The sequence below is a fragment of the Rousettus aegyptiacus genome, unplaced genomic scaffold (genome assembly GCF_014176215.1).
Source record: "Rousettus aegyptiacus isolate mRouAeg1 unplaced genomic scaffold, mRouAeg1.p scaffold_m13_p_13, whole genome shotgun sequence".
NCBI lineage: Eukaryota > Metazoa > Chordata > Mammalia > Chiroptera > Pteropodidae > Rousettus > Rousettus aegyptiacus.
The window spans coordinates 38,839,154-38,867,153 of record NW_023416288.1 but is presented as its reverse complement, the minus strand read 5'-3'; the positions used below and the strand labels follow the sequence as shown (position 1 = coordinate 38,867,153).

At 49.4% G+C, this 28,000-nt stretch overlaps 2 protein-coding genes and 1 non-coding gene across 3 annotated transcripts in view; 1 reads left to right on the top strand and 2 right to left on the bottom strand.

Annotated features, from left to right (window-relative positions):
- The window catches only part of NT5C3A (5'-nucleotidase, cytosolic IIIA), a 50,353-nt gene extending 49,266 nt beyond the window's left edge, over nt 1-1,087 (top strand). Inside the window, exon 9 of the mRNA XM_036231106.1 lies at nt 3-1,087. Within this exon, the coding sequence (XP_036086999.1) occupies nt 3-71 (69 nt within the window). The 3' untranslated portion in view covers nt 72-1,087. The remainder of the gene's footprint in view (nt 1-2) is intronic.
- FKBP9 (FKBP prolyl isomerase 9) lies at nt 944-28,000 on the bottom strand. Its single transcript, XM_016160192.2, has 10 exons — nt 27,621-28,000; nt 22,234-22,379; nt 21,659-21,848; nt 20,888-21,033; nt 18,103-18,292; nt 13,106-13,251; nt 10,078-10,264; nt 6,375-6,520; nt 4,498-4,661; nt 944-2,301 (listed from the first exon to the last, which is right to left on the bottom strand). Exons 1-10 carry the CDS (start codon nt 27,851-27,853, stop codon nt 2,125-2,127), a joined length of 1,725 nt encoding a protein of 574 aa, XP_016015678.2. The 5' UTR covers nt 27,854-28,000; the 3' UTR covers nt 944-2,124.
- LOC118610968 lies at nt 6,121-6,239 on the bottom strand. Its single transcript, XR_004954150.1, has one exon. It is a non-coding gene; the product is annotated as a 5S ribosomal RNA (ribosomal RNA).

Sequence of the window (28,000 nt, the reverse complement as noted above, 5' to 3'; positions counted from 1 at the left end):
AGCCAACTTTTCTGCATCGCTGTAGAAAACAGCCAGTGAAGACATTCGAGCAGGATCGGCTCAAAATCTGAAGCAGAAAATAAAAGCCCAAGGTTTTTATCTCCATGAAGACTACGTAAGGATAATGAAGTACTGCGGGTCCAATGCAATGCATTCCAGTAAACGGCAGTTCAACTTAGCAAGATTGCTAACGCACCCGGGGCACGTAAGGAGAGGTTTTCTGTTGCACGAACACTCTGAGTGACTGTGCTAAGGAACATCAGTGACCACGGCGGCGGCGGCACCCGGGAAGGCCGTGGGCCTCTCGCTCGCCTTTCCGAAGCACAAGGAATCCCTGAAGCTGCTTCCGTAAGAAGTACACTATCGAATTAGCTTTTTAAAAACGTATGTTTAAATTACTCTGCCGTGACCTTGCCGGTCCTGGTCGGTGAACACATGCCTCACAATATAGACATTCTTCCCCCTAAACCGGTGCCAGATGCTCTCCATTCGCTCCCACGCTGACCCCGTACCTGATCCACTCTCCACCTTTCTCTGAACCCAGCGGGCAGACCTCTGAGAACACCGGCCCCTGGGCTCTCCTGCCCCTGGCTCCACCTGGATTCAGCTAATGGGAGCCAGCAGCAGGACAGAGAATGGGGGGTGTCGTCCCTCACCCCTCGATGCTGCAGTGCCAGCCACAGTTCCGGGGGTGGCTCAGGCCCAGAGGCTGTCACTGGCCACCAGCTGTCCTGGGTACCTCGCCATGGGTCCCCAAGTCCTGTCCACGCCTTTGCGAGCAGTCCTTCCGTTAGCTTCCCTTCGGAAGGTGCTAGAAGGGCGTCCTCACACCTCATGCTCAGCAGAGCGGTCTCTCTGAGTTTTTATCAAGGGGATTCTGACTGCACGGCATGTTCTCATGGGATCCCCTCAGCCTTCAAATAAAACACCACAAAACCTGATGACAGAATTCAGTATTTTATATACGAAAAGGTCAGTCTTCCAACATTTATTCTGCTGAATGAGTGCATGGCATCTTCGTGGAGCTACATCAGTACAAAACAGTTTAAATTAGTAAAATAAAGCAATTTCAGGTAAAAAAAAAAAATCACCGATTCCTTCGGGGTGAGTGCCACCACCAGTGGGAACAGAGGGCATGAGGCGGCAAGGTGGTTCCCGCGTGACACGGCAGCGCAGGCCCGCAGTCACAGTGTCCTGGCTCTGCTGGGCGGAGAGAGGCTCCGGGCTTCGGGGCGCCTCCCTCTCTAGGACACACACGATGAGCGGCAGAAATAGTCACGCTGTGTGTGCTTATCTGTTACGATGACACTCCCACCTCGGCCACGGCGAGGCACTCTGGAGCCCGGCTTAGCCTCCAGCCCTGTGCGTATCTGTCGGATCAAAGGGGTCAGGGAGGGGGCGCACCCTACGGGACAGCGTGGCAGAAATGAGAAAGAGTCAAGCAGGTAATCTAACGTGGCGAATGCAGAATCGGGCTCTCTGCCTGTGGTCCTAGGTACCACCTCGTGTTGGGTCACCTGATGTGTGATTAACTAGAAAAGCGTGTGTGTGTGTGTGTGTGTGTGTGTGTGTGTCCGCGCGCTGTGGATGCTGGGCATCACCAGAGCCTGTACGGGCCACTGAGAAAAGTTTTCCGAGGCCTTCCAGAAATCCTGCTGGGACATGCCCTAATGTCTCTCCGGCCCGTTGGGAGAACACTCGTTAAAAAAGAAAGAAAAAAAAAAAAAGTCAGCAAAGTTAAAAATTTTTTTTCCTACCCCTCTTTACATAAATATGCCGGACACTTTTCCTTCTGTTCCCTTAAACGTGGCTTTAACTTCTGTACGACACTATTTTCCTTTAGTAACAAAACTACCCGGAAGGCCCACGAAACAGTGATTGGCAGTGCGGCCTTTCCGATACCCTACGCAGCCCACGCGAAGGCACCTCACACCGGTCTCGTTTAACATCGTGGCATTCGGCCTAAAATCCTCACCGTGTGCACTGACCCACCCCCGATGTCTGCCCCAGATGCTGACTCGCTCCCACTTGCTGACGATTCGCCCTCTGAGAGGCCCTCGCGCCCTCACGGCGCGGTCTGCCACAGCGGGGGGCGTGGTGTCACACGAGTGGCTCACGTCAGCTTCAGAGTTCGTCGTGTTTGGCCTCCTGGTCTTTGAGTTTAAACTCCTCCGCCACGACCTTGCCATCTCCATTCCGGTCCTGGTTGGTGAACATGTTCTTCACAATCATCTCGGCGTCAAAACCGGGAGCGAGCTTGCCTTTGCCAGACGCCACCTGGGCGTGAATGTACTCTGAGAACTGCAGAGAAAAGGGAAGGACAGGCCCTGAGATTTGGCAGCTGAGAACACCGAGCCTGGGCCCGCACGGAGCAGAGTCTGAGTCTGAGCTAGCAAAACGGACAAGACCTTGTGAGCTATGCCACCTGGATTTTCTTTTTCTCCAGGTGCAGGTTAAAAACCCCTGACTAAATGACTCCGGGAACCCTTAGGTCCCAGGCAATTAATTCAGAGCAGCCATTGGAGCTCTCCCTTCTCCCCAAACCAAACCTTAGTTCTCCACCGAAGGATGATCCCCAACCTCAGATCCCTGCTGCCGAGACCACTGCTGCCCGCATTCATTCATTCATTCATTCACACAATAAAAACGGACCATCTGCTTTGTGCTCAGCACCATCCCAGGCCCTAGCGACAGGTCAATACACAAACGAAACACGCTCTTGTAGTTCTAGCATATTCTAGTAGGAAAGACGCACGATTAAAAATGAACACACAAAAAAATAAGTCGATTACATATTAAGTCAGAAGGTGAAATGCTCTAGAAAAATTAAAGAGTTGAGCCAAGGAAGGAAGATCAAGAGCACAGGTGGGCGAGCGGGTCGAAGCATCAGCCTGGGGGTCGGGGTAAGAGCCCCATGCAAGAGCGAGACGTGTGCGAAGCCTCGAGGGAGTGAGCGAACACACCTGACAGCTATCTGGGGGCAGAGTCTCGAGACCTGAGCAGGGAGAACGGCATCGGCCTGGGGCGGACGCACGCCTGTGTGTCCACGGACCAGCAGGAGGAGGGCAGCGGGGGGAGAGGCTACAGCGAGCCGACTGTGGGAGGCCTTGGCGGGGCCTTTGCAGGCCACTGTAGAGAATCTGGAAAGTCCGGGGGCTTCTGCAGGGTCTGAGTCGAGGCGGGCCGTGGTCCGACTCGTGCTTTCGAAGGATCGCCCCGGCTGCTGTGAAGGGCAGCGGTGAAAGCAGAGAGACCTTCGCGGAGGTCCAAGGGGATGATGGCAATCAGATGCTAGGATGTGGAGGAGGTGAGAAACGGTTACGTTCCGGGTGTATGTTCAAGACAGAGCTAGAATGATAGCCCGATGGATTTATCGTGGCCTATGAGAGGAAGACAAAGGTTACCGAGTGCTCTCGCCCGAGCAAAGGGAGGGATAAAGTTGCCATCAAGTGAGATAGAAAAGGCTTTGGGTGAAGCGAGTTCAGAGTTGGGGGGTGGATATCGGGGGTTCAATAAATGAAGATGTCAAGTGGGCAGGTGGATGGATAAATGAGTGTGAAGTGGAGAGGGTGACAGATCCCGAAGTCCTCAGGAGATAAACGGTAAAGCCAGAGGGCTGGACGAGCCAGCCGGGAATGACGTTAAGATGGACAGGAAAAGAAACTGAAGCCTTAGCCGGCAGCACTCGGACACGAAGAGACCAGAGAGAGACTCCTGAGAAGGAGCCACCGGCGAGACGGAACGCCGAGAGGGCGGTGTCCCAGAAGCCGGGGCGAGAAGGCGTCGCACAAAGGAGCCAGCCGTGCGGATGTGAGAGAGAGAACCGACCGCCGGATTCGGCGATATGGACGGCACCGGTCACCCTGGCAAGACCAGGCTCGGTGCCGGGGCGAACGATCCGGTCGCCGAGGAAACAGTGATGACGTGAGAAAGGAAGGCAAGAAGGCTGGAGTGACGTCCATGAGGAAGCAGATGAGGAAGGGCGAGGGCTGGACCTCCCCAGAGCGGGGACAGGACCGGGGACGCTACCGCCCAGCTCCAGGAGGGGGCGTCCAGCTCGGGGCAGACAACAGGATGTGGATGATGGAACAGGGCAGCGGATCCTGGCTCAAAGCGCCAGGCAGCTGTGTGACCTCGGGCAAGTCATTTGCCTTCTCTGTGCCCGGCCGCTTCTTCTGAAAACTAGGGACGATTGCACGGCTGTCGTGAGGGCCCAGCAAGCCAATACATGGGACAAACAGCGCCATGCAGGCAAGCGGCGAGCACCTAGGCACAGAAAACCAAACCCAGGTCTGGGAGCCCGCGCCTCTCAGGGCCTCAGTTTATTCAAAGAGGCATTATGAGCTTCGACTCAGAGAGCGTGTGTAAAAGTGCTTGGTACACACGTGAACAGATTATTGTCACCATGGGGAGTGAGCACGGGGCCCTCCCCACACCGACAAGGCCTTACGTTCGGAAGCCCAGTCAGGCTCCCACTTTCCTTCCAAGGCCACTCACCTCTTCCAGGAGGACTTCTCCATCGCCATCCTTGTCGATTTCCTCGAAGAGGTTGGGGGACACTTCTCCGTTCCATACGAACATGTAGCCCTCGGGCAGGCCGGCCACGAGCTCCAGCAGCTCGATGTCGAACACCAGCACCGCACTGCCAGGCACTTCTCCGTCTGTGTCACCAACAGGGGGGGGGGGTCGGGAGGGGATGCAGTGTGAGCGCCGCGGGGCGGCGGCCTCACCCCCTCGCCCGCGCCCCAGCCCTGGTTCAGGCCGCCTGGCCGAGGGCGGGCATTTCTGTGCAAGAAAGATCAGCCGCACACGTGGCTCTTCCAAACTGTGGCCGGTGACCGTTAGTGAGTAATGAATGAAATCAGTTTAGAGGACGGTGACCAGCACTTTTTTTTTTAATTAAGAGACAAAATAAAATAGATCAGGGTACATTGCACATAGGAAGGATAAGTATCGTTTTATGAAACTGGAGTTTCAACTTTATATATAAACTAAGCGTGTGTGTATATATGTACATAGATATACATAGTATGTTTATATGTGATACAGATTAGGAGACAAAATGCATTTCTTATTGTGTGTTTTGGTGAAAAAAGTTTGAAAGGCACTAGTAGAGACTACAAAGGTAGAACTTTTAAATAAATCTAAGAGCAGAACTGCAAGAATAATAAAGTATGCCGTAGAATCATGATCTAAGATATGACTGTAAACACAAATTCAAGAACAGTATATACAGTAAGAGTCCCAAAGAAGTTACATGTAAGTATGTGAATATATACACACACACACAATGTAAGATGTATTATTTAAATTATTATTATAGATTATGTAATTATTTATATATACTTTAATGGAATTTGGGCTTTATTTCCTTTCCATTCACAGCTGCACCTGCTTGCAGAGGCTGCAAACATGCTGTATATCCTGTAAGACCGTGCTCTTATAAGACAGGAGCCTGGTCTTATAGGATGTACAACATATATTTTAAGCGTTTCTTTTCAGATAGGGGTGGGGTAGCAAAGGACATTTTTACAATTATTTAAAAATTGTGAAAAAGAGAAGATCAAAGCACCTACCACTTTCACAAGTTAGCACTCCCCGTCTCCTCCACTGAAAAAGAAGGGGTTCCCGAACCCCCATGTGGACTCATTCTGGCCGAAATCGTAACGTACACAGGCCACAAAAGCCGTGAGGGCGAGGTGACGCCACTACTTCCAGAACTTGAAACTCATCTCTTTTCACAAAAGGGAATCTCCTTGGACAGCTCACAGGTTCGGGGGATGTGAACAGCAAAGGCCTCTAGCATTTCACGGTCCCAGGACAGTTCTAGAAGGAAGCACTTAGCCTCGCCTAGGAGAAGTTTCCTGGGAGGCTCCACCAGGGACACTTCACATGTGGAGGTCTGACAGTCCCAGGTTTTCTCACAGAAACTCCTGCTCTCCCAGGAGGGCACGGAGCGTTAGCAGGTCATCAGCAGTGAATTCACAGAGGCCTCTAAACACACGTACTGAATGCTTTTTTTTTTTTTTTTTTTAAGGTGAGGCAACCCTCATTTGACCTCACAAATTGTAAGGACCTTGTAAGCTTACGATCCCTTATTTTTTTATTTTTTATTTTTTCCGCCTACAGCACCTGGTTTTCCTGGGTGGTCTCCCACCCAAGTACTAACCAGGCCCGACCCTGCTTAGCTTCCGAGATCAGACGGGATCGGGCTTGTTCAGGGTGGTATGGCCATAGACTAAATACTTAAAAAAAAAAAAAAAAAGATTCTTTGGGTTTAAAACGGAAGAAGCATACTGTGATTCTAAATGTGGTACCCCCAAAAGCACAAAATTTAGATGGCGAATGTGCCCCAAACACCCTTTAACACTTACCCACGCCAGCCTCCCCATAGCCCAGGTGGGGCGGAATGATCACCGTCCGCTTCTCTCCAACGCACATCTCTCTGAGACCCATATCCATTCCCAGCACGACTTGTCCAGATCCCAAGACGATATTATACGTTTTGCCTAAATTCCACCTGAAAACGAAACAGAAGAGTCCCTGGTTAGGTGATCATCCCACGGGCACTTGAGAGTGTTCTCCTGAGAAGGACACGTCGCATCCCTGCCAAAGACACAGAGCCCCAGTCTGGTCATGAGGAAGCATCAGACAAAACCCCACGGAGGGGCGGTTCTGCAAAAGAAAACACCTGTGATCCTCAAGAGTGTCAAGGTGACAATCGAAGGAAGACGGAGGAACTGTTCAGTGTCGGGACACGTTGGAAGGGGCTCCTTCTGAGATGGAAGACCTCACGGGAACATTTGGCAAAACGTAAGTGGCGTCTGAAAAGCAACAGGTGGTAGTAACGTCTCAGGGTTACTTCCCGATTCTAACGTGTGCGTTGAGCCGCACGGGAGGAGGTCCGTGTTTGCAGGAAAGGCACACGAGAGCACGGAGGGGCAGAGGGACGTCACGGCGGCCGATGGCCCACGGGGAGGAAGGTCCTCTGTGCTGCCCTTAAATTCTTTCTCTAAGCCTTAGTCCATGCTCTAGCCAGAAACTTTCACGAGAATTAAAAAATATATATAATGTAGTTAAAACCCTGGGTTTTCGATTCGGCAAGACCCGAGTCTGAATCCTGGTTCAGCCACGTCGTGTGGCCCTGGGAAATGCAATTTCGGTTCCTCACCTATAAGACAGGGATGTTCTAGACACTAAATAATACGTTATGCAGGGCACAGCAGAGAAGTATAAAGGGCTGATACATGGACGGCCTTGAGGGTACAGAACGCTCGTGCCTGTAACAGTCTTTGATTCCAGAAAAATAACCGAGAGTTTAATTTGGGCCATGGTTTTAATTATCTTTGATGTCCATGGTCCCTGGATAATCCAGATCAATAAAAGTTGGCCCTATTACCTTAATCACTACTGAAAATAAATCCATTTCTGAACTTCTATCACTTCCTAAAGGCAAACGGCGGGAATGGTTTTCAATGTCAAGGGAGAAAAGCCTCTCCAGCGTCTTGGGGGCCCCTTGATGCCCATCCCCAGGCGGTGACACACGGAGCGGACAGCCCCGTCTTCCCGGCCTGCCCTGGGCACGGGGTCGCCAGCTCTCTCCTTCCCGGATCTGGTTCCCAGGGCCAGGCTGGTTCTCGGGCCAGCAAAGCCAAACAGGGTTTGCATTTGTCCCACCTGGGGTGAAACTGAAACGAAGCCAGCACTGGCACAGGAGCCCTGGCCCGAGGCCCGCAGGGGGCGGGGGGGGGGGGCGTCCTCTGCCCCATCCCCCACACAAGCGCCCCTTTGTCAGGAGCACAGAGGTGCCTTCACTGTTTTTCTCCAGCGGCCATCGGGGACTTCCCATGGGACTACTGGGTTTCGAAGTCTGAATATTCAAGAACTCATTTATGTGTCAAACAACGAATCTCTATTCTTCCTCGCTGAGGCCAATTTAAACACACATAAAGAATATTTTCCAAGGAAACGATCTGCTTTCAGGTGTCACGACTGAAGGCCCCACTAATTCTTTTTCTTTGGGCCGTCCTATCTTGCTCTCAGACATTCTCCTCATTCCTTCTGTGCATTCCTTCCCGGAGTCCCATCCTTCACAAGCTTCCTGCTTCCTGCCTGTGGCTGCCCTCTCTGGTTCCCCACCCACGGTCCCTCCTACCCTGTCAACAGCCAGCAGCACCTGCCTCAGGAGAGTCCACACGGGGCTCAGAGCTGGAGCAAGTCCAACCTTTCCAGAAGGGGCTCCTCCCCCATGTACAGGTGGGCAGACGCCTGCCACACTTCCGTCATCCCATTATTCTGGAGCTCACACCCAGAAAAGTCCAGCAGGGACGCTGCCCTTTGCACGGAACACAAATGACTCTCAGGGTTCAGAATGGAGTCTACGATGAGAGGAAGGAGCATCACGGGGCTCCCGGATGCTCTGTAAGAAGGTTGTGAACCCACCAAACACACACGAGAAGGCTGGGAGGCTGCTTCTCCCCACCCCACGCGAGCAGCACATCCTGAGCCCACTGAGAGGGACATCCTTGGCTCCACCCCCTCCTTCCCCTCTCCACGGCTGTAGGAGCACCTGACAAAAATACGAACATTAGCCGGAGCAACGACAGTAAGCCATTGTCCTTACAGACTGTTCCAAACTCATGGACCATTTTCACACGCATAAACTCACTCAGTCCCCAAAACAACTAGAAGCCACGCTGCCTCCCCGCCGCCCTCCACAAGCTTCTGCTATTAGTATGAGGAGGTCCGTTTTAAATCATGTCCCTGTAAATCTTTGCCCCAGAAGCTGGTACATATTTCATTGATTCCATAAGGCCTATTTTTCCACATTTTAACATCTCTGCCATTGGGATGCATTTTACTGTTGACAGCACATCATTATTTTTTGGCAGCATTTTTACTTCCTTAGAGATTCATAAAATGAGGCTCCTAATAATGGACACATTTTGGATTTGATGAAATAATGACAGATGCATCATTACACAGGATCTCACAGCAGGAGAGAGAAAGCCATCAAGAGTGAGTCCCTGGGGCTCCCTCCACGCCCTGCTCTGCCCAGCCACACTCTGTCGCCAGAAGGCAGAGGGCCTTGTAGAGTGGAGGGAAGGCCCGCCCCATCTAGAAAAACGAATCAGCACACACTTATTTATATGAAGCCCCGCTTCCTCCCCAGGCCCAAACTTAGGAATCTAAGTCAGGCTCAGTATAAAAATGAATGTGCTTATATGGAGATATAAGGAAGGCTAGAAATGTTTCTTCCTCAAAGAAAAGAATATTGTATTAACTTGCAGATACATCTGAAGTTTCAGATACATAAGAAGCAAAGCTGTAGCCTCCCTAATACTAGTTTATACTACTGATTACCATTAATATGTTTTCAGACTCACCTCAATTAACATTTATAACACGCTCCCTCCCTTTGTGCTAGGTTCTGGGCTGGATGTAAGGAATAAACATATGAATAAACACATTGGGTGTCACTAAGGTCTTCGGATTAGCAAAAGAAACAGAAACAAAAGTAACAAGCAGGTAGGTAATACATAAAATATTACGAGACTACAAAAGCAGGAGGAGTTGATGCTGCCTAAGACATAAGAAAAGATTTTGAGGAAAGGGGGGACATGGAAGCCAGGGCAGAAGTCGGCGGGGAGGAAAGGTGGAGCCAGGCAGTCCTGCCCCATGGTGCACCGCAGCCCTGGGAGGTGGCAGGTGGGGCCCAGCAGGTGAGGCAGGTGAGGCAGGTGAGGCAGGTGAGGCGCACCGGGCTGACAAAGAGCCTGACGAGCCAGACTCCGGAGATGGGACTTTATCTATGGGTTAATTTCTAAAGACATCGGTTATAAGATAAGATTTGTTTTTCTGAAAGACGATTGCCCAGGGGCATGGGGAGACCGTTCACCTGAACGGTGATGTGGGGTTCAGCTACGTGGGGTTGGGACAGGCGGCGGGGGGAGCATGGAGATGAGACCTCTCCTCCAGTGTCTGAGGAAAAGGAAAGGAGACTCCTGGAACACACGGCTGCTGTCCCCCGCCCCCAGCCTGCCCCCAGCCTGCCCCCGCCATTCCCGCCGCCCTTACGTGGAGTCCAGCAGGGTCCCGTCCAGAAGCGAGGCGTTGTAGTGGTACTTGAGGTAATCGCCCTTCTTGCTCAGCACCGAGCAGTCGGGGGGCTTGTAGTGGGAGGTGATGCTGATGGAGTCCGCGGGGTTGTGGAAGTCGATCACGTGGATGTCAAACACCAGCACGGCCGAGCCAGGGATGTTCCCTAAGGGACGGACACAGGAATTCATGAGGGCGCCCTGCAGGCAGAAGCACGTGCCCCACCCCCCCACGGCGCCAGTGAGGAACACGGGGACCCAGGCTGAAACCCTGGGGGGTCCTCCGGGGGTGAAGCAACCCAACCCTCATTTCACAGATGGGGAAACTGAGGCACAGATCTGCCCCGGCTCACGTAGCCAGGGAGGAGCACAGTCTGAACTGCAGTTCCAGACGATGCGCTACTGCCCCCCTGGGAGTGAGCCTGAACGATTTCTGGCCAAGTTCATCACAGATGAGAAAGCTAAAGCCCCGCCAAATCAAGGCTTGCCCCAGCGCCTACCAGAAGCAAGAGGTGAGATGAGAAAAATCAGCTGCAGAGTGAAAACCACTCGGTGCCCTATCACTGTGCAAGGGAAACAAAACCAACAAAAATTCACAGGGGAAAGACACCGAGCCCCAACGGGCCCCGCACGCCCCTGCTGAGACGGCGCACCCAGCGCACCCAGATGCCTTTACGACACGTCCAATTTGTTCCTTCTACGCAAAATCATTCATATACTTTCCTCGTCCATCTTCTCCACTTTTGAAAACATCACCCCACATCGGCATAACATTTTACGGTTCACACAAGCGTTTTTCGTACGTGGTCCCTCAGTAAAGTCTCCGCAGCAACCTCGTGGGGAAAACGGCTACACCAGAAGGAAAGGCTAAGGACGGAGCCTGTGATGCCCACGGCCAGCCCATCATTTCGGCCCTTCCGCAAATGCTCACTGAGCGTTTACTGTGTGCCTGGCCCCGTGGTGCGTGGTGAAGAAACCACAAACGTCCTCTGGGTCCTTGACACCCTTCTCAGGTCAGGCCCTCGGGGATTAATGTTAGGTCCAGGCACACCTCACAAAGAGGACAGAGGTGGACCCCGCACGGAAGCACCCGGCGGTTACGCGTCGGGGCGCCCCTCCCCCATGGCAACGTATGATTCGGGATGAAGCAGCCTCATGCCCAGAAAATTTATGAGTCTTCAGATGCTATCCAGAGCCTTCTATAATTCTCTGCAGAGCTGTCTCATACTTGATAGGAAGCCAAAAGGAGAAAAATAATTTAAGCAAATGTTTTCCATCAATACATTCTTTTTAGAGAAAGGAAGGCTTAGTCCTGAGGGCATAGTCCAACGTGGATACTCAGAAAGTAGTTTTCTATTTCTGAATATATTTGGCTGGAAGTGGGATTTTACATGATGTAGAACGAAGCATCAAGAAACTAAATCAACAGAACGTTAAGTAAGGCCAATTAACTATGTCTTAAGCTACGTATGAGCTGTTGTGGCTTTATAAATCAGAAATTTGAGTCAGTGGGGGAAAATGTGTTTCTCTACAGCCTACCTTCCAAATGACCTGATATTCTTAGATCCTCTGGACCAGCCCTACTGGGGAAATTCCAAATAGGACATATCGAAAGTAGTCTGAAGAGGGTTAACAAAATGAAACAAGGTGTACAGCCAGCCTGACCAATCAGAAACCCATCAGCACAAAGAAAACAGAAGCAAAATAAATACCGCCCTGACTATTCCTAAGCAAGCTAGCAAAAAAATGGTATACGAGGAAAAACATAATTAAGAAAGGAAGTATGGCCGGGAACACTATGCAACTATTAAAAATGCCTATTGGCATAGAAAGTTGCTCACAGCAAATCAGGTGAAGAGAGAAATTACAAAGTAATATTTGTAAATGACCCTGTTTTTTTCAGTGCTGATTAGTGTAGGGGGGTGTGCATTCCCTTCCACCTGCACAGATGATTCACAAAACTCTAAAGTACAGAAGAGCACTCAGTTTGTGCTCGTATTAATTTTCTATTACTGCCACGGTAAATCACCACAAACTTGGTGGTTTAAAACAACACGAATTTATTCTTACGACTCTGGGAAGTCGAAATTCGAGGTGTGGGCAGGGATGAGTTCCTTCTGGAGGCGTCAGGGGGAGAATCTGTTTCCTTGCCTTTTCCAGCTTCTCAAGGCCGCCCTCGCTCCGTGGCTTGCGGCCCCTTCTCCCATAGTCTCCGCCAGCAGCCTGGCATTTTCTCCTCGCTATGTTCTGCTTCCCTCTTACTCTTGCGAGGACATCAAGGCCACCGGGATGGCCCACGCTAACCTCCCCATCTCGAGATCCTTATCGTAATCACATCTGCAGAGTCCCTGTTAGCACGTAAAGGGACATGTTCACAGGTTTGAGGGGAGAGGACGTGGACGCCTTTTGAGGTCGCTCTTCCGCCACATTACAATGTTTATTCCTGGGAACTGGGATTGTGGGAGGTTTCTGTTTTCTTTGGTTATCTGCATTTTCTTTTAATGACGTGAACACGTGTTATTTGTGTAACTTTTAAGAGAGAGAGTTTGCTATCAGGGTGACAAAAATGTTCTAAAGCTGGAGTAGGGTGATGGTCACTAAAAGTCACGGAATCGCACACTTCAAACGGGCGAATTTTCTGGTATAGACCGTACACCGCAGTAAAAGTGTTAAGAAACAAACACCCAGAAAGGGGGCTTTGTAATCTACTTTCCAATGGCTCAACGACAACAAAATTTCATTTATATACTAAGAGAGAAAATAAATATAGCACGATGGTAACAACTGGTGAAAATACCAGGGGTTCACTGTACGGTTCTTTCAACTTTGGCGTCGCTTTAAACATTTTTCAACAGGAAAAGGAAAACGGGCAGAGAGGATAAGGGGGGGCAGCAGGGCATCTCCAGACACTGAAGCCATTTGGGCCCTCGCGGCTGCGGCTGGGCCCATCTCGGCTCCCAGGAGCCCGGGGGGCTTAGTTCGGCCCCAGGACGGCGGCTGGCACTCACCTCGCCCTTCCTCCCCATACCCCAGGTGAGGCGGCACCACGATCCTCCGCTTCTCGCCGATGCACACCCCGAGCAGACCCTCGTCCATGCCGGCGATCACGTAGCCCTGCCCGATGTACGTGTCGAAGGTGCGGTTCCTGGAGTAGCTGCAAAAGAAACGCACGAGGTCGCTCGGCAGCGGCTCCGCAGCAGACGTCGTGGGCGCCGCCGGGCCAAGGGGACACGGAGGCCTGTCCCCCTCCCACCCCCCCCCCCCGCAAAAGGGCGAGCCTCGGACCCTGGGGCCACAGCCGCGACACGCTCCTCTGAGACGGAGAACGAGAAGCCAGCACCACGTGGGCGCTGCCGGCGACGCGCCTCCCGAATGGGACGCGGTGACAGCGAACAACCTTGGGAATGCAGCTACTCTCAGTTGGACCGTCCGCCTGCAGCCGCGTCAAGTTAATGAAAAATCATCAAACATCGGCCGCTACCAGCAACGAAGAATGTGTCCGAGGACAATGTCCCCAGCATCCGAAGCGGAGAACAGCCAGCGAACGCTGCAGTCTCCATCAAGGCCCGGATGAGTCCTCCCTCCTGCAATGCCGCTGGCCCAGCCACCTTCTGGTGAGTTCTTGGGTTTCCCAAATGCCAATGGCAGGAGGCCCGAGCATTCCGCTCAGTGGAGAGATCCAGCCTCTGTGTCAACTGCCAATTGAATCCGAATACTCTGGGTTTGGTGAGAATGAGAAATGACTCTCCAAAGCCTGATGATTCCAGAGTAAAATGATGAAACTTCATCTGCCACGTCTTCTAACCCAACTGTGACCCACAGTGACCCGCGCCGATCCCCCACGCCCACCTGGTACAGAGCCTGGCCTGAAGGAGCCCGTCACTTTCGCCAGGACCTCATCAAACACAGCCGAAGGATGGCTGCCTCAGGGCAGGAGGCCAGCCGAGTGGGGCCAGGGAGATGATAAGCAAAATCGTGACAGGCTCTTCCTGCTCAACACCCCTCAGACACCGCAAAGCCAGGGGGCGTGAAGAAATGATGACAACGGATGACCCTCCTCACCCAGGAAGCAGATCATCCACACAGCCCTCCCGGAGGAGCCTGTGGGGCAGGAGCATTGAACAGCTTCAGACCCCAGCCCCACAAGGGGCCAGGAAGACCAGGATGGGAACACGGCGGCCGAGGAAGGGCAGGCTCGGCTCTCCGACCTCCCACGTCCCCCACGTTGCTGCTTCTCCCGCGGGTGCTTGGCGAGCATCAGCAAAGGGCAGCTCGCCGCTGGCCACTTGGGGAGGAGGAGGACACCTGCAAGAAGGGATCCCTTATAAAGGGTCACCAGACAGTAGGAGAGATGGCGGGTGCCTTAGAGGAGGGAAGAGCCACCAGCTGGAATAGTCGGCAAAGGTTCCACGTGGTTGGGGGGTGAAGCGGACACAGGAATACGGGGACCAGCACGAGGGAAGAGCACTGGGGTAAGAGAGGGGCAGAGGCCCGGAGGCGGGAAAGCGCTTCGGCAGAGGCTGGAGGGACAGGCTGGGCTCTCCGTATGGAGGATTTTAAATAACTCCTTAAGAAGACTTAAATAAATGGAAAATCACCATGTCCCCCATGGGAAAGCCGAGAATTGTAAAGTCATCGATGTCCCCCAAACTAATTTATGAATTTTAAAACAATTCCCATCAAAACCTGAGTGGTGTGTACAGGGGAACAGGGGACTCTAAAATTCATTTGGAAAAACAAATGATCAAGAATACTGTTCTGAACGCACAGCATATAGCAAGCTCCCACTCCTGTAAAAATTTAAAACGAGGGAACATGTCATTCACTGCATATAAACGGAAGACCTATGAAATTCATAACACTGGTGCCCTGTGAAAAGTAGAACTGGCTGTTTGAGGGACAAGAATAGGGGGGAAATTCTTTATTATTTACCTTTTTATACTTTTAGGATTTTAAACCATGTCAATGTATCACTTAGAAAATAATGTTTAAAAATAGAAAAATACTCTCTATTATATAAACTAAAAACTATAATAAAGACATGATACTGGCCCAGGAACAGCTAGACCAATGAAAAAAGATCCAAAAGTATATTTAAAAATTTGGTACACAATAAAAATCAGATTTTAGATGAGTAAGGGAAAAAGAAAAAACAGTTATTTAATAATGGGTGTTGGACACACTAGCTGACCATCTGGAAAAAAAATAGTTAGGTCCTTACTGTCACACTGAATACCAAAACAAATTCCAGATGGACTGAAGATTTAAACATGAAAGCATTTATAAGTATGGGGAGAGACTGGAAGGTTATTAATATTTATCCTGAGCGGTGAGAATAGATGGGTTGATGAGAAAGTATTACATTTTATTACATATCTTTGTGTTGTTTCATTGTATGAAACAACATAACACTTCACAAAATAAAAATTCTAATAAAGAATATTTTACAGGGTAAAAAAAAAAACCCCAACATTCAAAGGGTATGAGGAAAATACAGGCAAATGTTTATATACTCTAGGGGAAGGAACAGACTTTTTGGCAAGTCACCAAAAACAGAATATATAAAAATAAAGGAAGCCATAAGAGAGAAGTGGAATGTATTTAACAACATAAAAAGTTTACATATAAAGAGGTCAAAAATCACAATGACCAAAATTAAAATGTAAATAAATAGGGGACATGCTTTCAATAACATACAACCATAAAAGGGTTAATATCTTTAATGTATAGAGCAGCGGGTCCCTAATCTTTCTGCCACCAGTCAGGTGCTCCTGTAAAAATCTAATGCCCAGTGATCTGAGGCGGAGCTGAGGCGGTGATGCTAGCGCTGGGGAGCGGCTGCAGATACAGATGAAGCTTTGCCAGCTCACCAGCAGCTCAACTCCTGCTGTGCAGCCTGGTTCCTAACAGGCCAAGAACCAGCACGGGTTTGTGGCCCAGGGGTTGGGGACCCCTGGGATAGAGTTTTCAAATCAATAAGAAAAGATAAATACCAGTACCCTCAACATAAAAACAGGCAAAAGACATAAACAGGTAAATCACAAAAGAAGATATCCTAATAGTCAATAAATATTTGAAAAATTTCAACCTTAATTGCAATCGAAGAAATTCAGATTAAAGCTATATAAGCTTCCATTTTTCATCTTTAAATTAGCAAAGATTATTTTTAAATGATACTCAGCATTACCAAGTTTGCGGGAAAAAGGGCACTCCTAGACAGTGATGGAAAACCTTGCCTGAAGACAACTTTGCAGTGTATATCAAAAGTTGTAAAAATACACAAAATCTGACCCAGAGATTCTTCTAGAAATCTATCCCAAGGAAACAATTAATCATATACTTTAAAATCTAGCTACAAAAATAGTTACTGCAACCATCCCTAGAAAGTCAAAAGGTAGAAAACAACAGAGACTAATTACCTAAATTAAGACAAATCTATACAATGGAATATTAATTAGCTGTTAGAACAAGCTAAATCCTAATGTACTAAAATAAAGACCTGTTTGACATGTAAGAAAACTGTGATTCCATTAACAGGGGAAAAAATCTAATACCCACTAGAAAAATGGTCCTTCAGTTTGAAACATTGCAGTGAATAAAGGATAGAACCAAGTTCATACATGATGAGAAATAATACATACATACACACACAAACATACATACACTCTGGAGGTTTTTTGGCAATAGAAAAGGAGTAAAAACAAATCAAATGTTCATCAATAATGGTTAAATAAATATGGCATATTCACCCAATACAACACTAGACAGACATAAAAAAATCAATGATTCCTTTTCATGCACGAATATGGAAAAATTCCAAGGTGGAAAAAAGCAAGAAGCAAAATACACAGTATACACACTCTACGTTACATTCTGTAAGCTATATACTACGAAGGGGAAAAAACAAGATAACATTTGTATTTGCTTATATGTGCAATAGAAAAATCCACACACCAGAAGAATGAAAAAAGAAACTTATTAATACAAGCGGTCAGCTCTAAGCGTCCACCGGGGAGGGGGTTGTGAGGTAGGCAGGGCCAGGTGGTACGAAATATCTCGATGAATACTTTGCTTTAATTTTGAACCTTGTGACTATTACCTTTTCCCAAAATATCAAAGGAAAAATTTAAAAGAAGAGATCCTAGGGGTAGGAAATGAATTATTCAAATAAAACAATGCCATGTAAAAATTCTTCGGTCACGTTTCTCGGTGACTAAATCAGCTCGAAGCCTATTACCTCAGAGAGACAGGTAGATTGCTGTCACAACTTGTTTGCTCCACAGTAGTTTCCAAACAACACATGCCACTTAAGGAGGAAGACATACTGAACAGCAGGCATGCCCCAGCCACCTGCAGGTGAAGCCTTATAAACACAACACAGCTATGAGTAACAGCGGAGGATGGCGAAGAAGCCTCTGCCCGCAGCAGGAAGGAAGCTGAATGGCTCCAACCAGTCACGCCCACACCAGTAGACAAGCCTTTAAAGTTTGTGGAGCACTTCCATCTACCTTATCTCTTTAATCTAACCATCTCTTTGAGAAACGTGCTAATATAACAGGTAAAAACCCTGAAGTTCGGGAAGGTCAAATGCTATCCAAAGTCACACAGCCAGTGGGCCACGCACAGGGAGGAGAACCCAGGGCTCCTGGTACCAAGTCTGTTCTCTTCTCCTCCTACAGCCTGGACCTCCCCTCTGGCCACTTCCCAACTTGGATGCTATAGCTGGGTTACGCTTGGACAGCTGAGCACCGTATAGAGGAATGGTAGGCATCTAGAGTGAGCCTCTCCTGTTGACCTGCAGATTCATTCGTCTCCCACAGGCCGCAAGGAGACAGTTCCACCACCCTCTGAAGGAATTTGGTAACAGAAAATATAAACCTGGATTGGATGAAAATCCTAACTCCAAGTCAGCATTGACAGAGTATTCACTTCAGATCACAGTCCAGCCAGTAGTGTATCTTTAATAAGACGTTCTGGCGAGTGAAGGCTCCGGGCATTTCCTCACCTGGAATCAAAGAAGGTGCCGTCCAGAAGTGTGCCGTTGTAATGATACCTGAGGAAGTCCCCACTCTGACTTCGCCGCTCACAGTTTTCAGGTACCACCTTATTCTCGATGGAAATGCCATCCTTGGGGTTATGAAGGTCCAACAACGCGACATCAAACACCAGAGATGCCTGCCCGGGGATGTCTTTCCCTAGAATGGAATGGAGGAAGATGATGAAACCAGCACACAAGATTTAGGAAGCACTTAAACTGCCATCCAACACCCGCGGGTGCTGGCGCGAGTCATTCCTTGACGTTTTCAAGCCAAGGACACAGATGTTCTGCCTTGTCTCGGGTGGGTCCCCCTGGCGTCCGACCCTGGGCTTCCAGGTATAACCTGAAGCCTAACTTCTCTAGAAAAGGTAGCAAAGTGATATTAATGACACGAGGGACTCTCCACGACCATATTTTCTAGGCTTGTGCTGGCAAATCAAGGCTCTATGTGGGTGGTTATGCAAACCCAAATGCATAGGTCTGTGAGTTTCCGTTTGTGTACAAATGCAAATCACAGACAATTAAGGGCACAAATTCCAAAGCTCGGATCTGCTTCTGGAGAACATTACATAGACTTGTTCTTCGGAACCCACAGCCAATTTTGTACAGAGACAACGTGCAAAATTCAATCCTTTAAGTGCATCCAAAACAAGATAAAAATAAATACTAAAGTTAGCTGAGATGAGAGGGAAAAAATGGTACCCACGACCTAAATAAATAGTCTTCAAAGCATTTCTGTCTCACTCCTGGATAGTGGTACTGCCTCTCTTGGATCATCCTAACTGTGATTTGTTCAACATCTGCAACACGATAATCCACATGGAGAGATTACTGGGCAGTAGCTCTTACTGCAAAGATCAACATCAGCCAATAAATAACTCTAAACCCAGTACTCTGGGAAGTTAAGTGACAAACCACCTATCCTGGCTCGGTTACTGGCCATTTGTTATGCCATGCTAAGGGGTCGCCTGGGCAAGGTGAACCACAGGGCATGCCAAGCCTGTGCGCCTTCGACTGGCTCTTTGGCACCCCCTGTCTCTTTCCCCTCAGGCGGATGATGAAATCTGCTGAAATCGGGCTGCTGAGTCAGCCTCCGGAATGCAAGGTGTGGTGCTGAAATCGGGCTGCTGAGTCAGCCTCCGGAATGCAAGGTGTGGTCAATTTCTGAAATATGGGTGCGGGTGTGTGTGGAGGATGCAGTAGACTATTCATCTTTTGTATTTTTCTATATCTTGTGATTTCAGAGGAAAAAAGAAGAAAGCTTTACAAGTCACCCCAGGGTTTAAATTTTTCGAGCATGATCATGTACTCATTGACTCTTGGGTTTTTTTTTTTTTAATAATTTTATTGAGATATAATTTCCGCACCATACAATTCGCCTATTCAACATTATACCTCAATGGCTGAGCACAATGTTAAAGTATAAAGCATTTTAAAAATAACTATTTTAAATAAACCATTTATTTTAAATATCTAAATTATCGATTCTTTAAAATAAATAAATGGAGAATATTCCTCATATTAGGCTAGGCATCGAGTTTTTATTACGTATGTCAGGTTCATGTAGATGATGTCAAAAAGGATCTGGGAGCCAAGGAGAATGAAATTCCACTGGCCAAGGATAAGACAATTGGAGCATCAATAAGAATAACAACATTTCTAGGAGAAGAGAGAATTACGACGTAGTTACAGTAATTGTTCTCGAACTTCCCTTCTAGCAGGGGACTCCCCAGCCCTCGCCCCACTTTTAAAGAAACTGTCTGGAGAGTCCAACACGTAAAACACGTAAATGTAGAGGAGGGGGCCGGGGAGAAGGCTGAGAGCCATCCGCTCTGTCTCCCCTTCCCTCCGGCTCCGTACCCGGGAAAGCATGATGTCAAGGGCTCGTTACGTGTCGGGTACCACTGTCGGTGAACCTCTTAAAGAGCACCGTGTTTTCACTCCTATTTTAAACTATGTATATCTGCTCGCTTAAATGCCTGGAGGTCTCTCTGCTGCGTCAGCCTCTCTGTAGAATTAAATGTGCCTGAAATTCAAATATGAGTAACTGAGAAATTCTATTTATGCCAATATTCTATTTCTGCCAATTTTCCCTCACAGTAAAACTACAAAAAGAACAATTCAATTGATTCAAATTAATGTGTGTGTTTTTTTTTTTCCTCATAACATTATGCTTTGCATTTGTCCACACAGAGCTAACGTCACAGGTACAACCCATGGAAGTACAAATCAGGGGAAAAATGGGAATTCTGGCATCAAATGCAAAATCCCTACCTTGGTGTCTACAATATTTAGACTGTGTAGTTCAAATTTCATTTCACAGATGGGAAACACATAGGTTGGAGAGGTTGGTAGCCAAGGTTTTAGCTTATGAGGCGGTGGCAGACGGCTCAATTACAAACCTCGACGACCGGGGAATAAGTGGGGATTTCTGCAGCTCACCCATCAGACAGCGGAGGGCCTCAGCTAGCACTGCCCCACACAACCTTCTGCAGAGACATCTGTGTCTGCACTGTCCAGGACAGCAGTACTCAGCAACGTGCAGCTCTTAAGTACACGCAGGGTACTTAATTTTAATGTCCATTAAAATTGGATTTCAATTCGTTTTCATTTAAATGGAGAATCGCCATAGGTGTTAGACAGTGCGGGTCTAAAGCAGAAGCTCCGGGGATTTCGCGTGCCAAGGTGAGCTCATCGCTGCAGTCCAAATAAGGACAGGCGAGGAACGGCGCAGAGGGTCAGAGGGACTCACCGTCTCCATCTTCTCCATAGGCCAGAAAAGGAGGGATGGTGATGACACGCTTCTCCCCCACACACATCCCCAGCAGCCCTTTGTCCATTCCAGGGATCAGCCAGCCGATTCCCACATACGTGTCATACGTCTTCATGCGATTGTGACTGGAAACCAATGCGAAAAAGAGAGCGTTCTATACCAGGAGGACGCTTCCGACTCCTCCCTCAATAAGGTTTTTGTTGCCCAAGTCTCAGCCGAATGATGAACCCCTACCCATCCCCGGAGACAAGCATACGTGGATCTTTGCTCTCGATCACAGGGCGGATGCCCTCGGAGTTATAAAAAGTATGTAATTAAGCCATGACGATTTATAAAAATAGGCCTGTTGACCCATCTAATCATATTTTGACACTACTATGAGAGGGAAAGTTTCACTGTTCCCCAGCTTAGCACCTGACACCCACACTTCTCCATGGCTTCGTATGCATTCAGCCTTCCTCGGCAAAACTAGAAATGAATCTACTTGGTAATAGGGCCCTTCACTTAATGAGATCTCGGAATACTGCCAATGTAGGTAAGCACTGCTCTTAGGTTTTTCTACGATGTACAGATTTTGACTCTGGCACTCCGCAGCGTGAAACGTTAACCGAGAGCCTTATGTGAAGGAGCCGACGCTGGCGAGAGCGGGGAACGGTCCCTTTTCTGGCTTCTCCAGGGGCATGAAAAGCAGGCGAGGCAGAAGGAACGAAGGGGGATGTCACCGAGACCAGCCAGAACGGTGGCTCTTACCTCGAATCGAACAGCGTCCCGTCCAAGAACGTCCCGTTGTAGTGGTACCTTACAAAATCCGACACCTGGATGGTCCGGGGGCAGCTGGGGGGCTTGAAGTAAGTGTGAATCTGAACCTGATCTTCGGCGTTCCAAATATCCATCAGGAGCACATCGAAGTGAAGCACTGAATTAGGGGGGATCACGCCAGCTAGAAATCAAAGAGAGTTCACGCTGAGACGCCGCGGCCTTCCAGGCCCCACGGGCTCCGGGGCTGCTGCCAAGGGTTCGAGGGGACGCTGGTCTCCAATTCCTAAATGAGCCACGCTCCCACCCTCTTTCCTCCAAAAGAAATTCAAAGAGAAAAAGCAAGCTTTTCTTCTCAACACAGGTCACATTCAATACACCTGTGTTAATAATGCCTCCTTTCATATCTGGAAGAAATAATGGGAAATCGAGCTCTGTGTGTGTGTGTGTGTGTGTGGGTGTGTGTGTGCGCACAACCTAAAAGATTCTCCAGTCTGCCCAACCGAACGGCCTATTCATGCTCTGGTTGTTTCTGCAGATGTGTTAATGAACTTGGGACGAAAACGTACACACGCCTTCACTTCCATACGCGAGCGCCGGAGGTATCTTCACGAAACGCCTCTCATTCACGCACATCCCGACCAGAGCCTGGTCCATCCCCGCGATCAGCTGTCCTTTCCCCACAAACACGTTGAAAGTGGAGTCTCTGTCATAGCTGAAGACCCAAAGGGCAGGGAGAGAGGAAAAAAAAAAAGTATAAATAATCTTTCCCTTAGTGAAACCACCCTGTGGAAATGTACCCGCAGGCAGAGGGAGGTCACTGCAAAACAGAAAGCCTGCAGAGGACTTACGGACACAGGAACAGCACTTGCAGGGCTAGAATTTTTAAATTACCTTGAATGTTGTCAGCAAATCTAATTAGATAAGCATCGGTATAATTCTCCCCAGAATATACACATATAATTTATTTCGCAACGCAGCTACCAATGACTCTACGAAATATATCGTTTACTCTATTTCTCTGTGATTGGTACATAAAAGCGACATCATAGATACTCATACCCAAGTTAACACATATTTTTTCCTTTTTTCGTTCTTTCAGTCGATAAGTTAAACAAAGAGGCAGCAGGGTGTAGCACAAAGGATACCTGAACTCTCTTAACCTCAGTTTCCTCCTCTGCAAAACAAGCATAATAAAAGCCATCCCAAGATCTGTATGATATAAATATGTAGAAAGCGCTCTGAAAACCCAAGAGTTATGCCAATGTTACTACAATTATTACAGGCAAGAGAAAGTTGACGTAGTCTTGAAATCACTGCTATTTGTGTTTTAACGGTAATGGCCTTAAGTTGGAAGATAGATAATGGAATCATGGCTATGGCCCACGCTCACATCCTCTTCAATGTCAAATCCAGCAACCGACAAGGGACTGCGTATGAGGAGACAGGGCTGAGTGCTTTGGGGGATGTGAAAGACGTGTAAGGCATAGACCTCGGCTATCAAAAAACACTGGCAGAGACACCCGCAGAGTTTCAGATGCCGTGGCTAAGTAAACAACTACAGGGCTTAGCTTATAATAACGAAACTCTGGAAGGAACTTCCAAGTTCAAGAGTATGGCACAAGAGTATGAAACTAAAATACTATTAAATGTCGATTAAACCTCAATTAAAATTAAAATTAAAATTTTAAAGAAAAAAAACGACAGATTTCTATTCACCGGCAAAGACGAATACACACATTAAAAGTGCAGGTTACAGAGACATAGTATAAAATAATCCCGTTTTGGATTTACACATATAGATGCACATGAAAATAATCCACAAGGTGATACACGAAAATATGGTCAATGATAATCCATGCGTAGGAGATTTTAGGTATAATAAAATGTTGAGAGCTGCTGAATTTACCTCATTTGGATGTACCTACCGACCTTTGTTTAGTAAATTACTTTCGGCTTTTCCTCACTGTCCCCGAGGAGCAGCTTGGGAAGGTGGCACAGTCCACCTCGCCACCACGAAGGCAGCTTCCTCAGACCCATTCCCTTCTTCCCTTTCTCCTCCTAGTTCCATGGCCCATTTTAATAGCCTTCCTTTCTCCAAGGTCAGTGGACAAAAAGCAAGATTCCAAGTCCAGGCCAACAAGCCAGAAGACAAAAGCACGTGGCCAGCTCTGGACCCTGGACGGCTTTACACCTCCACCCTCAACCTCTGGAGAGCCAACACCCGCCCTCCGAGTCCAGCTCTTGAATTTCACTCTGCCGGGTCGCCGTGCCCTGAACCGCCATCAAACTGGCAGGTTTATGTTAATAATGGACCAGAACTGAAGCTTCAAAGACAAAACATGTGCAAACGGCAACAAAGCGCAGGCTGGAAACCACTTTATAATTACGTTTTTCATCCACAGAACCTGAATGTAGTTCCCGAATTTAATGAGATTTTTAAATAATAACTATTTAGAGAGTGTGTATTATGTCAGGCACTAAGCTTTGGCAAACTAAGCTAAGCTTTTCCATCTACTCCCTCATTCGATCTGCACACAACACTTTAAGGTGGGTGCTGATACTCAGGCTCCTTGGGGGTGAAAAGATTTCCCAAGCTCACAAGGTTAGTCAAGGGGGCAAACAAGCTAGAACCCAGGACGGTCCAGCTCCTACCGTCCAAGCACAGGGCCTCCCCGGGTGATGTGTGCAAAGCGTTGTTGCCTCGCAGCATTCATTTTGTCATTTGATGACTCCCTAGGCAAAGTGCTAAAAACTAAAAACAGCGCTCTGAAAGAAATTGTGTAATTTACATGCATGAGAAAAGCAACGATGCGAGACCAGTCTTATCTACTGCTGAAAACTCTGGCCATCTGGAAAAATAAAGTTGCTCTGTCAGCACGAATGGCATAAATTCATTTGCAGCCTCAAGCCCGGAACTGGTCATGAAAATGAAGCTCTGGAACGAGCAGTTATACAACCTGTCCCAGGATCTGGCTGATTCACACCTTTTGCAGACATCCCGGTCCAGATCCTGCAGGAAACAGATGATGCCCCCAAACTAGGCAGTTCAGGAGAATTGAATAACAAGGGCTGAGTGCAAAAGTGTGTGCAGGGTGCAAAGAGAAACACAGGGACATGCAATACCTCTGGGGATGAGTAGGGGGTGCTGTTGTCACACCTGGGCTTGAAGGATCCAGGGGCAGAGAGGGGCGGAAGCTGAGCTAGGGCCTTTAGTCCAGGGACACAGCCCAAGAGACTCTATAGACAGGAAGCCAGAGGAATGGATATTTCCTCTTCCCTCTCCTACGTCCTCCTGACCTCCTCCGGCCTCCTCTCACCTCTCCTGCTCCCCGCGGTCACTCCCCTACTCCCACTCCTAGCTCAGGCCACACTGAACGGCCCGAATATCCCCAACACAGTACCCCAGGCCGCTGCATGTGCTCTTCCCTCTACCTGCCACGCCCTTTCTCCTCCCCACAACCCTCACCCCTCGGCATCTCCCCGTAATCTTTACTCTTCCTCAGGTCTCATCCCTGCAATGCCAGGACTCCGTCCTGACCACACACACTCACCACACACACCACGTACAGTTAGGCCTGCCGTGTGCTTCCATAGCTCCTTGCCTTTCTTCCATCATACATGTGGTAGACTAGACTCTGGTGCCAAACTGCCTAGGTTCAAAGCCCCACTCCACGGCTTAGTGGCAAATCGCCTGAACTTTCTGAGCCTCAGTTTCTTCATTTGTAATGAGACATCTCCCTCACTGTCTTGGGAGGTTAAATGAATACATTGGAGATCGAATGAATTAACATCTGGAAAGGCGTGTGGTAAAATCCACATGTGAATTCTACAGTGGGAGACAGGAGGGCGTGCTGTTACTTTCTGTATTTATCACACTACGTAACTGCCTGAACCGTAAGGGGTAGGAGCAAGGAGGAGACACCGTCTTCAGGGACACGCACTGTACTCAAGTTTGCTAAACGGACGATACACCCTCTGTACTCCTTCCACTGTCTGACACTGTCTCGAAGGAGCTGCCACGCCTGGACAACTGGTTTTAAGTGGGAATTATTAATTACCATCAGCACGAACAGGAAATTCTTCCCTACTTTCTAACTAAAGAAGCATGTGAAAGAAGACAGAGAAATGGTCAACGAACACATGAAAAGATGCTCGGCACCGTGAGCCGCCAGGGAAATACCAATCAAAACCACAAGGAGACAGCCACTGCACACCCACTAGGATGGCAATAATGAAAAAGACAGACAATTACGAGCGTTAGGGAGCGTGCGGAGAAACTGGAACCGTCGCGTGTTGCTGGTGGGAATGTAAAACGGCGTGGCCTTGTTGGATAAACAGTTTGGCAGTCCTTCAAGGAGTTAAATATAGTTACCAAAAATCCAGCAATTCCACGCCTAGGGATATGCCAAAATAAATGAAACACATACCCACACAAAACCTTGTGAGTAGCGATGTTCACACATCATTATTCATAATAGTCAAAAAGTGTAAAATGCTCATCAACTGACAAACGTGTGGTAGAGCCATACAATGGAATATTACACAGCCATAAAAAGGAATGCGGCACTGACAAATGCTATACCATGAACAAACTCTGAAACCATTATGCTAAGCGAAAGAAGCCAGACACACAGCGCCACACATTGTAGGATTCCATAAAGAGACAGAGAGGAGATTAGTGGCTCCCTGGGGCTGGAGGCGACAGACTGCTAATGGGTCCAGCATTTCTTTTGGGGAGTGTCGAAAATGTTCTGCAAATAGATACTTGTAATGGCTGCATAATTCTGTGAATATACTAAAAACTATTAAATTGTACACTTTAAAGAGGTGAATTGTATGGTATGTGAATTAGATCTCAATCCGTTTTTTTTTTTTAAGAAGCAATTGAAACAATTGAGCAGTTGCAATGAGCCACGTGGCATGCTAATCGGCTCTTACAGATTCACTCACTGTCTGTAATTTCAAAAAACCCAAGAGAAGCTAAGAGAGTTTTTTGAAAGAGAATCTCGGGATGAGTCTAGGGCGGCCTGAGGGCACAGAGCAGATCTGCAGCAAACGGTTCTCTCCGCCCAGGCTGGCGATCCGCTGAGGGAAGTGTCCGAATAGGCCCGTTGGTAAGAAAGCCTCGGGGAGGAGAGCGGAACGAACTGAAGCCACAAAGGGCCTGTTAACCCCTAAAACTAAACTGGAGCGAAGCGAGGTGCAGGGGCTGCGCTCTTGGGGCAGGAATCGTGGGCACGGTGCAAGGCTGGGCCTCGCGCTGGACGACATCCTGCCCCAAGGAGGGTTTTTGCAAGGCCAAAGCGGGCGGGCCCTGGTAGTTACGCGCACAGACCCTGGACTAGGGCTGCCGCGCTGACTCCGCGCAAACAAGTTTCTTAGCCTCGACGGCCTCAGGCGACTTCACTGGCAAAATGAGGGTAGTAACAGCATCGACCTCAGGGAATTGTTTTAAGAAGTAAGCGCGTTCGTTGTATGGAAAGCACTTAGAACCACGCTGGGACGCCGAAATCGCTCCGGCATCGTGGGAGCTGCTTCCATCGGCTTCGGCATCGGCGGCCCGGCCTGTCTAGAGACGGGGCCCGCGGAACGGCACGGTTCAGGGAGGCGGCGGGCGACCCCCAACATCTCCCCCGGGCGCGGGGTCCACCGCGGCGAGGCCATCTTCCGTCGATCCCGCCCTTGTCGGTGCGCTGGGAGCGCGTGCCTCGCCCCGACTCCGCCACGCACGGGCTTCTCCGGGAGCCCAGTCCCGCGTGGGAGGACCCGGGAAGCCTAAGGGCGCGGACGCTCGCCCCTGGGGCTGCGGGGTTTAGGGTCGGGGAGCCCTGCGCGGGGGGGGAGGGAGGAGCGCGAGGCGCGCGGGGCGGGGCTGGGGGAGGTCCGCCGGGCGCGAAAGGCCTGTCCGGAGAGAGGGAGCGCGGACGCCGGCCGGCCGCGCGGGGAGCGGTACCTGGAGTCGAACTTCTGGCCGTCGGGGAATGTCCCCACGTAGTGGTAGCGCACGAAGTCGCCGCTGCGCACAGTGCGCGGGCACTCGTCGGGCACGAAGCGCCGCTCGATCTGCGGCTCCGTGTCGGAGCCCAGGCCCAGGCCCGCGACCGGCGCTGCCTGCCCGGTCACCCAGAGCAGCAGCAGCAGCAGCGGCGGCAGCGGGGGCCGCCGGCCCCGGGCCCTGAACGCCATCGGGGGAAGCGAGGAGAGGAGCGCGGGGCGGGCGCGGAGCCGGCGAGGGCGCGCGGAGCTCCGGCGGCGCGGGGCGGGCCTGGGCGCAGCTGCGTTTGCAAACGTGGAAAAGGCTCCCGGCGCTCCCGGAGCGGCAGCGGCCACCCC

Excerpts from the sequence above, each read along its gene's own strand:
- FKBP9 (XM_016160192.2), bottom strand. The coding sequence starts at position 27,853 with ATGGCGTTCAGGGCCCGGGGCCGGCGGCCCCCGCTGCCGCCGCTGCTG. Across the intron at positions 6,521-10,077 it reads GGGACCCTGCTGGACTCCAC|GTGGAATTTAGGCAAAACGT; the intron begins GTAAGGGCGGCG and ends TTTCGTTTTCAG. Across the intron at positions 2,302-4,497 it reads GAGAAGTCCTCCTGGAAGAG|TTCTCAGAGTACATTCACGC; the intron begins GTGAGTGGCCTT and ends TTTTCTCTGCAG.